The 18269-nt window shown below is 31.8% G+C and overlaps 1 protein-coding gene across 1 annotated transcript in view; it reads right to left on the bottom strand.

The window, feature by feature from the left end:
* LOC134715149 (nonsense-mediated mRNA decay factor SMG5-like) overlaps nt 1-11470 on the bottom strand; it is an 82637-nt gene extending 71167 nt beyond the window's left edge. Inside the window, exons 1-6 of the mRNA XM_063577103.1 lie at nt 11245-11470; nt 7647-7745; nt 6776-6899; nt 4797-4953; nt 3930-4043; nt 1065-1154 (exon numbers count right to left, since the gene is read on the bottom strand). Of these exons, the coding sequence (XP_063433173.1) occupies nt 1065-1154; nt 3930-4043; nt 4797-4953; nt 6776-6899; nt 7647-7745; nt 11245-11312 (652 nt within the window). The 5' untranslated portion in view covers nt 11313-11470. The remainder of the gene's footprint in view (nt 1-1064; nt 1155-3929; nt 4044-4796; nt 4954-6775; nt 6900-7646; nt 7746-11244) is intronic.
* Between the last annotated feature and the right edge of the window lie 6799 nt (nt 11471-18269).

Raw genomic sequence — 18269 nt, 5'->3', positions numbered from 1 at the left:
GTCCATTCACAATTATTTTGGTACATTTCAGCTTTTTGTAACTCATTGATTTAGTCCAAAAGATAAAATTATAATAAATAAATTTATAAACATGATTTGATGAAACATTTAAAAAGGTTTTAAATGAAAAATCGTCAGAACTATGTTGTATGAACAAGAACATGTGTGTGCATGTGCACAGGTGGGAAATTTAGTTATGCATCCTACATTTCTTCAAAAATGCTAAAACTATCATTGATACCTGTATCTAACGTTCATTTCAAGTTTTTTGTTGAAGAAATAACGTGGAAAGAGCTTCTTTGCTCAGTCGTGCTATCTAAACAAACATGGATTTTAAGTATCCGTTTATGGTCCATGTTTTACCATTGCCAAGTCAACATTTGGTTTTGAAAAATGTGACTTTAAAAACGAAAATAAAGTTCAAGACAACGTCATTTTGCACAAATGAAGAGTCTAATGCAGATATGAGCACGCTCATGTGCACACTTTGAATGCTGCAATGCCAATTTCAACAGTTTATGTCAGAACATCATATTCATATCAAAGTAAAGTTTCATATCATTTTTAATCTAATGTCAATCATTGGGATGGCCATCTGTCTGATTACCATAATTTCTTTTTGTAACTTAGTCTTAGGGATTAAAATCCGGATCAGATAAAAAATATCCGGCTGGCTCAGAAAAATTTTGGAAGCCCTGGGTGAGACCAATCCTTTTAGGTGATTTAACAAATGTGAACATTCTTTTTACAAATAGTCACTTGGATGGAGAGTTGTCTCATTGACACTTATACTAAATCTTCTGATATCTATTCAAATAATAATTCTCATTCTGATATAAAGCATATTTTCTGTATCGATCCAATAAAAAATTGGCATTAAAATTAGAAAGAACATATCACAGGGAACAAGTGTTCTAAGTTTCAAGTTGATTGGACTACAACTTCATCAAAAACTACCTTGACCAAAAACTTTAACCTGAAGTGAGACAGAACCAACAGACCAGAAAACATAATGCCCCTCTTCTATCGTAGGTGGGGCAAAAAAATTTTTTTTGATTACATACCATTTTCTGGACATAGGGCTATAGCCTGGTAGTAAAATCTTTCTGCTGACGATTTACTAAATCCTTTATCAAAATCCTGTTGGTATCGTGCTGAAAAACATAAAGTAGGTAGATAATTATCAAACTAGTTTTATTCTTAAAATAGTCCAAGTTATTACTAATTTAAACCGTATAATGTACGTTTCATAAAATTCTTGCAAAAGTTATACACATGAGAGCACTAGCAATTATATAATAACTAATCGAAGAATTCAAATACCGGTAGAGAAAAATATTCAACAAGTGACCGAACAACATAAAGCCAGGATTGCGCATAGCGCATGACGTAATTATCAGTTTTGTTTGGGCATGAGTTGAATATTTCTTGATATTTGAATTCTTCGATTAGTTATTCTTTTATTGCATTGGCAAATGGCTTTTTTCTGAAATAAAAGTAGGAAATGTAAGGAACTATATCTTTTTCTCAGCATTCTCAACTTGTTTTGCTCTGACGTCATGACAATGCCTATTGATGTATGACGTCAGAGGACTGAAATAAGCACGTTTATTTCACATGTGAAATTATTGGTTTTTATTTTACTGGGAAATCTAATGTAATTCATTGCAACAAATGTAATAAACAATTTTCAAGATATTTATTATTTCTAAGGAGCAAAACTCTTTTTAAAATAATTGATCTTCACTGATTTTCTAACTCATTCAAGACATTTCTAATATAAACCTATGAAATAAATTTCATAAAAGTCACATGTGAGGGCTTATTGTGCAATTTCCCATATAATGAATGTTTCCAAGGTGTATAACTCTTTTTAAAACAAGAATGTGTCCAAAGTACACGGATGCCCCACTCGCATTATCATTTTCCATGTTCAATGGACCGTGAAAATGGGTAAAAAATATAATAAGCCATTTTGTACTAAGTTTCAAGTTGATTGGACTTCAACTTCATCAAAAACTTCCTTGACCAAAAACTTTAACCTGAAACTCACACTTTCATTTTCTATGTGCAGTGGACCGTGAAATTGGGGTAAAAAGTTTAATTTGTCTTTAAAATTAGAAAGATCATATCATAAGGAACATATGTACTAAGTTTCAAGTTGATTAGACTTCAGCTTCATCAAAAACTACCTTGACCAAAAAATTTAACCTGAAGCGGGACAGACGGACGGATGAACAGACAGACGAACGGACGCACAGACCAGAAAACATTATGCCCCTCTGCTATCGTATGTGGGGCATAACAAGCATTCTGTGAGTATTACATGGCAATACAAAATCCCCTACTGGTTAAAAAATCATTGTAACGGAATGTAGTTCTAACTGGTCATGGTGTAAAGTACATAAAAATATCAAGTCAAAATCTTCAAGCGTGACAAAGAAGTGATTTTTTTATGTGCAAAGACCACAACTCTCCACAATACCATCAGACCAGAACAAAATACCAACTTGACCTGTAACTTGACATGATAAAACTATATACTAATTATTAAATCAATATCTTCAAGAATAACAAACAAACCTACCACTAATTTCTTCAAAGAATTTACCAAAGAAAAGGAAAAAAATCCAAAATGTCATTTGGTCTTTAAAAAAAAAAAAGAGTTATTTCCCTTTGAACAGAAATCTACTAACTAAGTATTTCATAAAAAAATTAATTCCATGGAAAGGGCTCTTACTGAACAAAGAAAAAAGCTAAAATCTTGAAAATTGGACTTGACCTGTAAGTTGTCATGATAAAACAATAAAACAAATATCTCCAATCAAGTAGGAAAAAAGTCTGAAAAACTGATTTGCTGGACTGACAGATGGACAGACAGATAGACAAACGGAGGTCAAACCTTAATTCCCCTTCATCTTCCTTTGGTAGAGGATTAATAATTGATCAGCACTGATTATCACACTCTTCCAAAATATTGCTGATATGATATAAATAAGGCAAGAATTGTTCATGTGAGAGCCCTAACAAGACATAACAGATGGACAGTCGTTTGGTATCTCTATGTCCTCTGCACAGGGGACAAAAAGAGAAGAAGGAATTAAAGAAAGGCCAAGTCCACTGTTTTTGATTAGTTATACATGTATATAACCACATCCTTTAATTTCCAAGGTATTTTAGGGTGAGGGTTAAATAAATACATCCCTTTAAAACGGAAATACTTTTAACATGATCAAGTTTGAGTAAGTCTGACTTTAATCATCACTAATAACCCCTATCAGAAACATCATTGCTTAGGACCTGATAACAGTGCAGGTCTAATTAAAAGGTTAAAAATACTTTGTCCACATTCATTGACAGCAAATTCTATAAAAATAGGTTCTATGCTTAATCTTCACCTGTCATATTTCAGTAATCAAAGTGCTTGTAAGCAATGAACGGTAAAGATTGCCTCAATTTATCAGTGGGACAAATTTTTCAAAGATGATTTTAACAATAACATCATTCTAAATTTAGAACAGATGTTAGATTCCTGCACCTTGCAAAGGTTATGTAATTTTCTTGACAAGTGTAACATCATTTTAGCCTTGAAAATCTGAGCATATATAATATTGATATGTGCATGGATAGGATCTATAGAATGTTATAATCAGTGGACTATATTTTGTGTATCTTAAAGGTATGATAAAACTTGGAAGATTTAGATATCAAGTCAGGACCATAGGGTTTTGATTGTGATTTCATGCAATTTTTACCCAACAACACATATAATGCCAAAAATTGTGCAGTAATTGTAACAAGAGTTAACAGAGTTCATGGATAAGATGTATAGAACTTTATGATCAATGTACTATATTTTGTGTATTAAAAAAGGTAGTGATCAGCCTTGGAACATTAAGATATCAAGCAATCTTTACCTAAAAACTTACCAATATCACCAAGACAGACCAGGCACCTATGACAAGCCATAATAGCCCAAGCTTGAACTGCTGGACCAAAGTCACGCTTTTTTACACTGTTTGAAAGTCCCATTTTTCTCATTACTGAAACAAACCAAATTTATAAGAATAATCATTATGAAATTTTACATAATTTAATTCCTCAAAAGAATAAAGAGATTCTCAATTTTAAATTAAAGTGATCTATACAGACTGTCAATGATAATATATTTGGTCTTTGATAGTCTTGTTATGTTTTTTTTAATTTGAGTTCATTTGTATGTATTTTAATTTGAGTTCATTTGTATGTATTTTAATTTGAGTTCATTTGTATGTATTTTAATTTGAGTTCATTTGTATGTATTTTAATTTGAGTTCATTTATATATATTGGAGTTTAGTTTAGAGTCTATTTTCACTAAACTTTTGAATATTATTCTCTATTACTGACCATGAGAGACCCTAATTAATGGTCAAGGCCATTAAACACCCCCTTGAGTAGAATATCGATCCATATAGAAATATATGGAAGGTCTTTCATTCATGGGATGACATCTTTTGTGATAAATTAGAATCACAAAGGACAAGGTCCTTTTTTTGGTATAAATATGGTTTTTCTTGTATGACAAACATCTTTTTTATGGAATCCAATTCTTGTAAGTTAGGTTAATCTGTGTGAATTTGTTTTTCATGGTTGAATGTTCACAGTTCAAAATCTATTTAAAATCTGTTATCATAATGCATTTCTTTTAAGGAAAGGTAGTTCGTTTACTTGAATTTGTTGTTATTTCCAATAAAAAAAAAACAAATGTCACAAAAATCACTACTTTAACATTATTCTACATGTGAGTTGACAAACCTGTTTTCTGTTCTGGTACAAGATTAAAATCTAATATACCATTAAATTTGAGACCAAATTCTTGTTGCAATCTAAATAACAGATGGTAGTAGTATCCTGTTGCTGAGGACAGATGTGTGCGGAATGCTGCTTCTAAAGAACTACCCATTCTGATGTGCTGAAATATATAAATGACAGTGCATCATAAGCCTCTAAAGGCTGGTTGGTATAAATATACATGTTAATTGACTGCTAATGTTAAAAATTGTTATACATATATTGTATTTCATGTATATGTACCAAGTTGTACTTTAAAAATAAAAATATCTATCTATCTATAGGAAAAGATTGTGTTATAAGCCAAAAAGAACTTCTAATGAGCTACCCATTCTGATGTGCTGAAATACAATGTATATATAGGAAAAGATTGTGTTATAAGTCAAAAAGAACCTCTAATGAACTACCCATTCTGATGTGCTGAAATATATCTATAATACTAAAATTACGAGGTCCAATTTGTCAGCCGTCATCAGGTAAAAACGACGAATCAAAGAATTCAACTTTATATATTACTAATATAGTACAAAGGTGTAGATTAAAAATTACACCACTCCAGGCCCTTTTGTTTTCCACGTAATTAATATTGCCAATAATTAAGAAGTTCCCGTTGAGTCCGAGACCGATACCAATAGTATATTCATCTGTTACCTATTACCTTATCTGTATGTTCTGCAAATGACAGGCGCACCACCAAACGGTGTATTCAGGATATGCTATATGCACGGGTCATAATCACAGGGTTGACACTACTAAATTGTCAAATTTTTACCCATTGTAGTATTTTAATCAGTAAGGCTTTATAAGATAACAATACGAATACTAAGAATAAGGCGTATAGGTACAGTTTTCAATTTGTTAGCGGGCATGACGTAAAACAGCGAATCAAAGAATTCAACTTTATTTATAACTAATATAGGACAATGCTGTTGATTAAAAAAATACTCCATCCCAGGACCTTTTGTTTTCCAAATAATTAATATTACCAATAATTGATAAGTTCCAGTTAGACGGTTTCAAACAGAAAGATTTGAAAGTAGAGAAAATTGTGATAACTATCTTATAATCGGCATGACTTTATCAGATGACAATACTAATACAAAAATAAGTCTTGCGCATAGTTATATACTTTAATTCAGTCACGGACCCGCGATATCACGGGTGTGTTCTAGTATTGGAAAAGATTGTGTTATAAGGGAACAACCAATTAACTCCAAGGGGAGGGTTTGGATTATGATTTTCTTGTCTGAAAGGTTTTTTTCTCGTCCATGAACCATGCGTTCAATGGACGGATTCTGATCATTATCCACCAGATATCAGAAAGTTACTGAAGAAATGCAATATCCCTGTAAATTTACTTTTGTTTTCATTCATAGCTATGTTTAATGAAAAATGCTGAGAAATAATTATGATCACATGACTTATGATTATTGGATGAACACAGAGATAATTGAAATCTGTTTACACCAGCATCTTTACCTTTTACTGCAATAAATGTGTCATTCAAACTTTTAGTGTTCAATGCCTTTCAACTACAAATGTACATTATTGATTTGGAATCCCTGGTAACCAGGACCAAAAGACTTTCCGTTTTGACAGCCCCAAACAGTAAATATATATCCAGATCAATGGATCCGACACAAAGAAATTAAATGAAGGACCCTCTAAAATTCATCCTCCTTGGTCTCATGCAACCAAAGATTAGCTGCATCACTATACATGTACTTCTCAGATCATAAATATTAAAGACCATAGTTTCTTCAGATTTTGTTTGCAGGTGTAAAACTTCAAATTATTTAGTTTAAAATCTAACAAAACATGTGGTGTGTTTTTCTTTATTTGGCAAAGAATGGCATTTGTACAGAACTGATGCTGAAAAAGGATAGTAATATATGCCAAACAAGAGAATTATCAGAGTAAAATTTGACATTTTGTATACATACTTTTTTGTTATGTTTCATCAGTTGTATAATTTCATAGAAGACTTTCCTCCATAAAACTTCCTCTGCCTTTCTCCCATAATCAGATGGGTTATAAAACATAAGTCTTTCACAGTATTCTTTAAGTCTACAAAGAAATGCATTTCAATATACAAAGGAACAATGATCAATTTAACATGGAGTTCTTTGAGAGCTTTAATTACCATGGTAATGTGAAGCTACATTGCTTGATGTTGTGCTATCTTAAAGATCTGGTTTTGGATGTGGTATTATAATTTTCAAAAAAAGAGCATAACATTTCTCAAAACTGACTCGTCTTATTTGTCTTTAGTACAACTTTGCAATAAAAAATGATTACATATAAAAATATTTGTTTCCTGCCTCCAAACTAAAAAGTACTAGGGTACTAAGTTGATAGGTATTTTTATTTCCATTCATTTAACTGAGATATAGATAAATTACAGAACCAGGATATACTCAAAACCAATACCAAATGAGCATTACCAAACATTTTATAAGAGAAGAAAGTTATTATTCTTATTTGGTAATAGTCTGATTGATATTTTGTTTATATTTGGAGGAGACAACATGAATAGGAATATAAGACCTATTCAGACAACTTTTCTGCAAATACATGTGAAAAATTCAGGTCTGAGATAGGGATGGTCGGAGATGAGCATTATTTTTCTGTAGCTTAATAACAAAGTGTTGATGACTGCAAAAGACGTCACTGTTGTTGTGACATTATCTTGTCAGAGTTCCATGACAAGTATCATTGCAAGCAGATGTTTTGTTTTCTAAGCCTTAATTTGTGTCCGATACAAACACTCTATGATACAAAGTATTACAGCATCAAGTGTTTCATTTTTCATACTTATTGCGGAGTCCTACAGCATCTTGGTGGAACACTTCTCTGTATGCTTTCTTTTGTTTCGAAATTTCATCTAATCTTCTGATGGCCTCAAGTGCTGCTCTATAAAAAATATAGAATAAGAAATTATTGATTTGTTCTTGCATCCTTTAACATGCTTGCATTAAACATGTTTAACCCTGACCCATTTTGTGCCCTTTCCAAATCAGGAGCCTCTGTACGTCTTGTATGATTTTTAATTCTAGTTTCTTGTGTATGTTCCGGACCATATCAGTATCTGGACCATACGCGTATGGTCATGACCATATGAGTATATACTTGTTTGGTTATGAACTGGACGGACGATATGAGTATTTGGACCATACAGGTATTTTTTCCAATAATATGCATTAGAAAACTTTATAAAAAAACAATGATTATTACATGCAATTGTATTATTTACAATTCAGATAACATTAAATATCGATGCTAAAGTTAGTTTCCATGGCTAAGTTGTATTCTTGCATGTATGCGTAGGGTGACATTAACTTCCACACGGTACATGTACCATAGCTTTTCTTGGGGCCTGGGTCATTCCGATGTGTCTACGGTGATTTTAAAAACCTCTAGATCTCCAATATCGTAACATGACTGAAATACATCATATCACCAGACAACTTAAAATAATAAACTAGTGTCCTTGCCGTTGACGTCATTCATTTTATTTTAAACAAAACATGTATAAGTATAAAAATTCTGAATATTGCACTTCTAATGCTTATTATATTAAGTTTCAAAAGTGAGCAAATTATAAGACTCTTTATCCTGTCGACTTTTACGTCAGGTTATAGTAAAACAGTTGACTTCTTGTGTAACAGTTCATTAAAATATTTTGGAAGTTATCTTCCCAGGTCGACATTTTGCCATTCACTCGTAATATTAACATAATTTATTATCGGTAATGACAAAAAATGTGTTTACTATAGTTTTGACTATAGTGATGAAATTTACTGTGTGAAACTGCTTATTTTGTTAATCTTGTTATTATTAATTTTTAATAGATCTATGATAAAATGACTTTTGGTAGTGTCTTTTTAATGACGTGACATCTAGAAGGGTTACATGTATATGAAGAGTAAAGCACATACATGTTCCTGTTAATTACCCCGACCATACACGTATGGTCGGACCATATGAGTATATACCCATATGGTCATGACCATACGCGTATGGTCCAAATACTCATATGGTCCGGAACATACATAATTCAGAGTTAAGTATGACCTTCATTATCACTGAACTAGTATACATAATTGTTTATAGGCCAGTTGAAGGACACCTCCTGGTGTGGGAGTTTCTCACTGCATTGAAGACCCAATGGTGACCTTCAGCTGTTGTCTCTTTGACACATTCCCCATTTCCATACACAATTATATTGCAGGAATTCTTTTCCTTTTTACAGACAAAATAAAACCAATTCTGGTTTTTATATACATTGTACAACAGTTTTTAATTTGAAATTATAAGAGAAATCAAGGGAATTGCATTAATACCAACAAAGACACTCATTCAAATATATGACAGCTTAGTATGTTCAATTTTTAATTATGCTAGTAGTATTTGGCAATCCAGCACTTCAAGTCATCTGGACAAATTAAATGAAATACAAAGAAAAGGGCTAGCATTGTGTTTAGATCTACTATCTCAATCATCCCTTGAAGCATTAGAAGTACTAAGTGGAACATTACCAATAGATTTAAGAAGAGAGGAAATGGCCATCAGAGAATTAGGAAAAATTAATTCTTATAGTAATAATGTCCCAATTAAAAGAAAATTTGAAATTTGGAAAGAGGAGAAAAATCCAGAAAAATTTATATCACCACTAGGAAAAATGTACCAACAAACTGAAGATATGAAAGATACAGAATTGGTTAATATAGACAAGATAGAACCGCAGTATGAATACAAGGTCTAGTATCAGTCATTAGAGCCCCTGACTACTGGCGTAACATTGGCAGCTCAAAATCTAGAACAACAGCCCAAATAGAGGAAGGAAAACAAATCATCTCGGAACAACTCCAATCTCAAACACCAAACACAGCAGTTGCTTTTACAGATGGGTCATGTTTAGGAAATCCAGGCCCCTACGGTGCATGAGCTATAATTTACATTAATGATAAAGAAGAAAAATTAAAAAGACCTGTCTCTAACAAAGGATCAATCTTGTTAGCTGAACTTATAGCAATAAAAATGGTTCTGGATTATATAGAATCTTTTTCAAAAGAGCAAATTAATACTTTAACTTTATTTTCGGACAGTCAGACAGCATTAGGTATCTTAACTCTCAATTGGAAAAGTGACAGCTATCATCAAACCATTAACGAAATCAAAGGGAAAATAAAAATGGATTTTTAATAAACTTAAACTGGACACCAGGACATGCCAACATAAAAGGAAATGACAAGGCAGACTCCCTGGCAAAAGAAGCTGCTAAAGAAGCAGAAACACTAGCAGTTGATGACATAGTGTTTACAAAACAAGATGTAAAAAAAGCAGCTAGAAATTCTGTTACAAAAAAATGGCAACGCAGATGGGAAAATAGTGATACTGGACGTCATTATTTCAGATTTCATCCTGAAGTTAAAGATAAAGTTAAAAAAGACTTCCCGTCAAAAAAAATGTACAACATAATCAACACTTTACGAACAGGTTATTCTAAATTAAATGCATACCAATTTATAATAAACCAGCACATCAACTCGGAAACCTGTGATCACTGCAAACAAAAAGAAAATGTACAACACTACCTTTTTGAATGTGACCTGTATTCAGATGCCAGAGACAAATTATTTCATCAAATATACTTCATAACAGGACAAATTCCAACAGATCTAGACAATTTATTAACAATCAATTTGCCAAATGCAGAAAATATCAATCAATTATTAGCGGAGTACATAGAGGAAAAAAACCGTTTTAGTGGATAATTTGATACAAATTTCTTTAAATTTTTTATATTTTTAATAATTTTTCATGCCATTTCAATAACCTAATAAACCATTTTTTTAAATTTATTTCACTTCATACAATAATTCTATAATATTTTTAAAGCGCCACCTACAATATATAAGTACAAAGGAGAAACTACATTTGTGATAATTATTTTACAAGAGAGGATAATTTACAAGAGAGATTACTCTGTCATCACGACAAAGATTGAAGATTGAAGATACAACAGTAGAGAGAGGAACTTTGTTCGTAGTTTGAAAATATTACACAATGTATTCGATTGAAGACTCAATCCAATCAAGTTGTAATATTTAATGAAACAGTACTTAAAAACAATCAATTGATCCTCAAAACAAGGATTGAAAAATTATTTGGCTTACTGTCTTTTTTTTTAATTTTTTTTTTTTTTTATAGGAAACAACTATGTTTGAAAAATCTTCTTGTTACCACTTAAATGACGGAATCTGAAATTTGACAAAAACCCGGGAACTATATGTATAATATCAAGGACTTAAAATAGAAGGATTGGAATCTATATACGTCCCTGATAATATGTACTTGCAACTATGTTTAATTTTCAACGCAGTCTATTTATTTTTTATTTGAGGTGCACCTGTAAACACGTTTAGCTTTATCAACATCTGGTTTTGTTTCACCCGATTTTTCGCTCCCTTTCTTCATCTTATCTGCAAAATTTTCCACCAATTCAACATGTCATTACATTCTCGCATTTCTTGCTAACTTTCCATAGTTGGTGAAAGATCTTCCTGGTGGCACCGTTTGTTCGTTGCCATATTTTTTTTCTATGGACCTCTTCGGACTTTTCTTTCAACCCTATGTAAAGTCACGAAAATTACAAAAGTTATCAATAATCAGAAAGTTCTCACATAAAATCTACTAAAATATAGATAAACTCCAATTTATATTTCAAATATAACAACGCACCAAAATGTTCGTAAAGAACGTTAATTTTGTACGTGACAGAAGGATTTTTTTCACAGGGACTTGTTTAGCAAATTAAAACAAGTAACTACACATTTTCAATTTGAAATGTAAAACATCATTTGTATCAATTATTTTGATAAAAAGTGATGCAAACTTGTTAATTTTAAAACAGTTTATTGTCAAGGGAAGTAATATTACCATTTATAGGCTTCAAAATCAAATTTCTATTCATTGCATGGACCTGTAGGAAATATCTGGGAATATTATATATCTAATATTATCGGTCGTCCCTCTGTCTATATCACTCTGTTCAGCTCTTAATATTATTCCGTATCATGTCTTTGTGACGTCCAATACGTTGACCCGGCCTTAATAACTTTGACCCGGACTTATCAGCGACGTCATAATGTTTGAACCGACGTTAATAACTTTGACCCGAACTTATCAAGTCATCTTTTGTGTGCTGGCGAAACAAAGAAAACACTTCCGAAACACGCAAATATAGCCCGATAAAACGATTATCCGATTATCTGCATATTGATATTGTAAAATATCAGCTGCTTGGCATTATATGAAGGCTTTTTGATCTCGTTCGCTACGCTCACTCGACAAAAAGCTTCATATCATGTCTCGCAGCTGATATTTTACGATATCAACATGCAGATAACCTGATAATCGGTACATATATAATATGTTCCTGGAAATATAAATTCCATTCTTAAAAAAATAAATGCAAGACCCCATCCAAAACGATATGAAAAATTTCAAACCTTCCTCTTCAACATTTCTAAAACCCTTTATTTATGACCCCCAAAATACATGCATACAAATTGAAATTATTATAATTAATTAATAAAGTACTGCATCAGTAGCAAACCAAGGTTTAAAGGCTGCGGGATTTTGTCACCTCACTTATCATTTTCTGGATATATAATATACAGTTAAGAAGATGAAGTATCATGAGACAGTTCTAAAAATATCAGAAAGTCAGAAAAATAATGCTTATCTCCGACCATCCCTATTTCAGACCAAAATTTTTCACATGTATTTGCAGAAAAGTTGTTTGAATAGGTCTTATATTCCTATTCATGTTGTCTCCTCTAAACATAAACATAATGTCAATCAGGCTTTTACCAAATAAGAATAATAACTTTCTTCTTTAATAATAATTATTATTTAGTTGTTGTCGTTTGTTGCCATATATATTATTTGTTTTTCGTTCATTAGTTTGTGCATAAATTAAGCCATTATAGTTTTCTCGTTTGCGTTGGTTTCCTCTTTTAGTTGATGTGCTTATCTCGTTTTAAGTTAAATATGTTACGCGGAATTGTTTTCGCTTAATCGATGTATGACCGAACGGCCTTCAACAATGAAAAAAGCCCATACCGCATAGTCAGCTATAAAAGCCCCGAAATGACAAATGTAAAACAATTCAAACGAGAAATGATATAATAGTATCTATATTTTAATTTCCGTCGGGTCGTAAAAAGTTTCTATGGTCACATTTTTGTATTTTATCTCTTGAAATGGGGGTACTACCGCTCAATTTACGGTTTTTGGTAATTGGCTTAAAATCCAAAAATATATTTTTTGGTTAAATTTCCATGTATTTTCGTAAATATTTTCTATGCACATATGATCAAGGATCATCGGAATTATGAAGACATAAATATAATACCATCTCCAAGTAAAACTCTCAAACTTAAAGTTGCCTGTTTTTTAGATAGAAATCTAACGCGTTTTTCTTTGTAAACGAGGAAACGTATGATTCAAAAACAGTATTTGACATTTGAGAGGACAAAAAATATTATTGAAATACTGCAAGCAAATTTTGTTGGGCAAATACCAAACCATTTGGTCAAAAACTCAAAAATAAAAACATCATTTGTACCTTTTTTAATTACGGAAATTTCCTATCCGTCAATCAACTCCAGCATTTATCTTTTCCTTCACAATCAATTGATAGTTTCGATGTGATTATGTAGATTTTGTAGGAGAAGTTAATTCATTTTTGTGTGATTTGAATATATATAGTAGTTCTTTCGTGTATTTTCTGTAAATAAGTTATATTTTTGTTAATAAAATTTTGACTTTTTATAAAAGTTAACCAAATCCTTCGGATAAGAGGTTTTTCCGGATAATGACTATAGTTGACATTGTGTGAAAATACATTGTATGTTAATGTTTAACCTCAGAGCAATTAATATGCATGCAAGTGGTCGGGGGAAAAGTACTATAAGTTTCGCAGAGATTTGGTGTGTGACAAGGTGATGCTAAAACCAACTTCTCTTCTGATATTCTGCTTTCCTTTGGCGAATCATCAGTGATGTTATGAGACTTCCACCAGGAGGCACATTTGGTGCGTCCTTACATTAGATTGATTGATTGATTGTTGGTTGCTTACGTCCAGTGGCAAATATTTCATGCATGTTCAGGACGAGAACAAGTTACAATAAAAACAATAGGTAGGTTTTGTCATAATAGAGGCCATTTGGGATGATGGCCAGTCTGGAAAATTTAGACTGCCACTGGAAAATGATGGTATATAGGATTGGGACAGAAATTTTCCATTGCAACAGACCACCTTTCGAGCCCTAAAAGAGTTGTTGCAAGGTCTTTTTACTGCCGGTCGGGAGAAGACCAAGTGACCATATTTCGTTTCCCCAGTCACCCATGCGGAACTTTAAATTAGAAACAACAGAAATCCATATATGTGATCAAACTGATCGACATGTATCCTCACAACATGACACTTTTATACGATCTCGCGCTCAGTTTCTTCCTTGTAGTTTGGATATGAAAACAGGGTTTTTGTGTAAAAGAAAAACTTTTACAAAAAACAGAAAACTACACAAAACTAAGTCCTCTAAACGTGTTGACAGTCTTTAAAGTTGTGCTTATTAATGTGAGTAATCATTTATCCATGCATAACCAAGTACTTATTGAAGTCAACACCTGTGCAATTAAGTAAAATAGTTAATGAAAAGTTAGAATTTGAACTTGCTGTCAGTTCATTAATAACGATTGTTAGTGATGTGATTTGTTCTCCCATAAGAAAAAGCCTTTCTCATGTTACACATACTCTACATATACCGATCTCTTTTACCCAAGATTGTCTCTGATGCTTACCAAACTGCCAAACTCCAGAACTTACTAAATATTGTGACACCTTACAATTCAGACACAGGGGGCCAAGGGATATGAAATATAGAGACTAGCTCTGAATTCAATATAAGGGATTCCATTTTCAGAATTACACCAAGGTGTGTCTGAAAAAATCAAGAATACATTAAAAGAAGAACAATTACTTTACCCTGCCACCAGTGTTCTTATGCGCTATGTCCTCGTTTTGGTATTTCTATGGAAATGATGCCCGCGTAGCTTCTAAATAAATATAGGAAGATGTGGTATGAGTGCCAATTTATAAAAGTAAACCATTATAGATCACGGTCCGGTCTTCAACACGGAGCCTTGGCTCGAAAGTTCATGTTAGTTAATTGATGAAAAAATAACACAAAGGCGCTTCTGAACCGTATACTGTCCCGAAAGATAACCAAAAATTCGTAAATGTATGGCTATTACAAAATCAATCGTTTCTGTAGCAACATTCGCCCCTTTACATTTGGGATTGGCAGTGCAGATATATCATGCGTATGCATATGGGAATATGTGTCACGAACATTGAACGAAACTTTGTACTCACATTGCTTATGTGTTTCCTATGCAAAAGTTAAATTGTATATGACGAGTTTGACCGAATCATGACGGTAATTACGCTCCAGATAGCATTTGTACTCAAAAACTGTGTTTGCTTTGAACAAACTCTGTCCTGTGCCGAACTTGTTCTTATAAAAAAAAAAGGGAAGTATCTTGTAATGCTAATACGCGTACTGAATCCGCATATGATGACTAAGAGATTGATTCATGTCCTTATTTAATGAATACTTGAGATATTGTGTGTCGCTTTTAAAAGTTATATAAGGATCATGACTGATTTTGAATTACAACATTAGAAAATTGGCATTGCATTGTATAATTTTTCATCCTTCCCTTAAAAAAATATTGAGTTAACTTTTTTACCAGGATTATCCCACTAAAAAATGTTGAATGCACTTAACTGAATTTGTTTAACGCTCATTGTTTTATACCTCGCATTCGCCTCGGGTGACTATAGTATATTTTGTGTTATAACTGCTCTGTCCAGGCTTTGCAAATACACAATGTGTATTTATCTATAACTAGATACTAATTTTCACAAAATACACAAACTTTACGATGCAAAATTAAAAACACTGTTTCAGCGCTTGAATTTTGTTTTTTTCAAAGATAGAAAAAATATTAAAATAATTTGATAAACTGGTGTTTTATAGTTTAGAAAATAATTCTGTAATATTATACCATAGTGAAACACTATACACAATATGAAAGTTTATGGATGTGAAAAGGTCCAGGCCACTTCTTCTTTTGCTATGTCTTAAATGGAAAAAAAATCATAAGGTTCCAAATCAACGCTATTTTGTAATGGCAGCTCTTCATAAGTAGTCAAAGTTGTCGTTTCAACATTGTTTATAACATATGCTTATAATGGAATCGTTTTTGTAGCATTCTATTGAATAAATATCAGAATATTTTTCCTTTTTATCCCTGTGGTTGAAATATTGATATTTTTAGGTCTGACCTTTGACCTCGATTTCACAAAATTGTGACCACTCTGGAATTTTTACGACCCAACTTTTCTTGTTGTATACGTTTTCCTCTTTCCATCGATATATAATTTAGATGTGTGTTCTTCCGGACCATTAAAGTTTTTTAAAAAAATGAACTCTGGTTGAAGTACTACTTCTGCTGTTGAACATTTTTTGTGTTGTATAAGAAAACCAGAAAGATAGCAAGTGTCTGGTTCAAGTTGTATTTACATAAAAAATTATCAGGGCAATTCCATGTGACTCGTGATATGGTTCCGTTCCCTATTCCAAAAAAAAAAGATTGATTAGTAGTTTTATTCAAAAGATGGAAAACTTGACAAATTTTCAAATCAAAGTCTATGTTTAAAAGCTTATATAACCAGTTAACTGGTAATTTTATCCCAAAATGTAATATTGACAGATCGGATTCATTTATCCCAAAATGGGTTCATTCAACCTATGCCAACATTTGGATATTTAGATATAAAATTGTGTAAAAATATGTTGGCATAGGTTGAATAATTTGTTACAGATTAAGTGTTATAAAAACATAAATTAATTGGGGTCTAATCAATCTACAACCAGTTTAAACCTGGCGTTGAAGTATACTTAATATACAATTTCTTTTACAAGTACTAGTAAAAATGTAGATAATTGTGATTGCTGAGGATCTCTATTTCATAAAAGAATTAGTTCAAGATTTATATAATGAAATAATTGGAGGAAAAGGATTTTATAATTTTTATAAAAGGAAAAATCAACTAGTCATATAAAAGTAGTATCCATCAGTGTCATTAATTATTATCAATAATATAAATATATATGATCAAAATATTGAATTTTATGTAAAATAGATTTCTTTAAGTTCAATGGCATACAACACTTTTAAAAGGAGTAATACATGTCTTAGGATGGTTTAACATCATACTAGTCTTGTCCTATGTGGGTTTCACAAAGTTGTCCTAAATTTGGACATCTTTTAAAGTTGGTAAAGTAATGCCTACACGAGTTTGTTAAATATAAATTATACTTATTCTTTATATAAATTTTGCAAATCATCTTATTATTATTTTTAAAATTATCAATTCGGATGATGGAGTTCCAAATTAGAGACACACATTTTAACCATAAATTTCACAACTCAATATTAATTATATATATATATCATTTTATTCTGGTATCACCTAAGTTGGACAAAGGTATACAGAAAAACACATTAGTTTACATTACATTAGATATAAGTACATTTGTTGAGGAAGCATTAAATAATATTATGGGTTTTTTTTTACAACGGTATGATCAGTGTAGTCGACAGGTTAACATCAGAGAGAATCCAGTTTGTCATATATAATTCTGATAAATTTGCACAATTTTTGGAGTTTAGATTTCTGTTTTTGGTTCATAATAGCATTAAGTTTTATAACATTACAGTTCGTTAGGTATTTATTGTCAATTAGTAGTGTTCTATTTGTCAGGATACTGCTGCATTCCATTACATAGTGGTATTCATCACCTATAGCAGCTCTGCATAATGGACACTTTCTCTGTTCACGGGGAATGTTTTGCCATCTGCCATTTTCAATCGGCAGTTTATGGTTCATGGTCCTAAACCGCGACATTGTTATCACATCTTTATCGTCAAGTACATTAAGGTAGTGTTCGAAATTGTGTAATGTCTTGTATAGGCGATAATTCAGGGCTTAATGAATGAAAACAAACACGGAGTACTTGCATTTTCAAAACTAAAACAAAATAAAAAAAATATTGTGCACTGTCCCACTGGAAAGTTACTGCCTATAAGCTGAGACTACCATAACACTCAATCCTTTTCTTATCCTAATGAATGAAATATGTTTAAAGTCAAATCTAAAAAACTACTATAACACATTTAGTAGTCCCAGCTAAAAGTGAGCCAAAAATCATTTTTCATATTTATTTTAAATTTTATATTGCAAAATTAATTTGATTTGAAAAAAGGTTTCTGTTGAAGTATGTTATATTTGTATAT

The sequence above is a fragment of the Mytilus trossulus genome, chromosome 4 (assembly GCF_036588685.1).
Source record: "Mytilus trossulus isolate FHL-02 chromosome 4, PNRI_Mtr1.1.1.hap1, whole genome shotgun sequence".
NCBI classification, from domain to species: Eukaryota; Metazoa; Mollusca; class Bivalvia; order Mytilida; family Mytilidae; genus Mytilus; species Mytilus trossulus.
The sequence above is the reverse complement of the archived record's forward strand: the minus strand, read 5'-3'. Positions and strand labels throughout refer to the sequence as shown.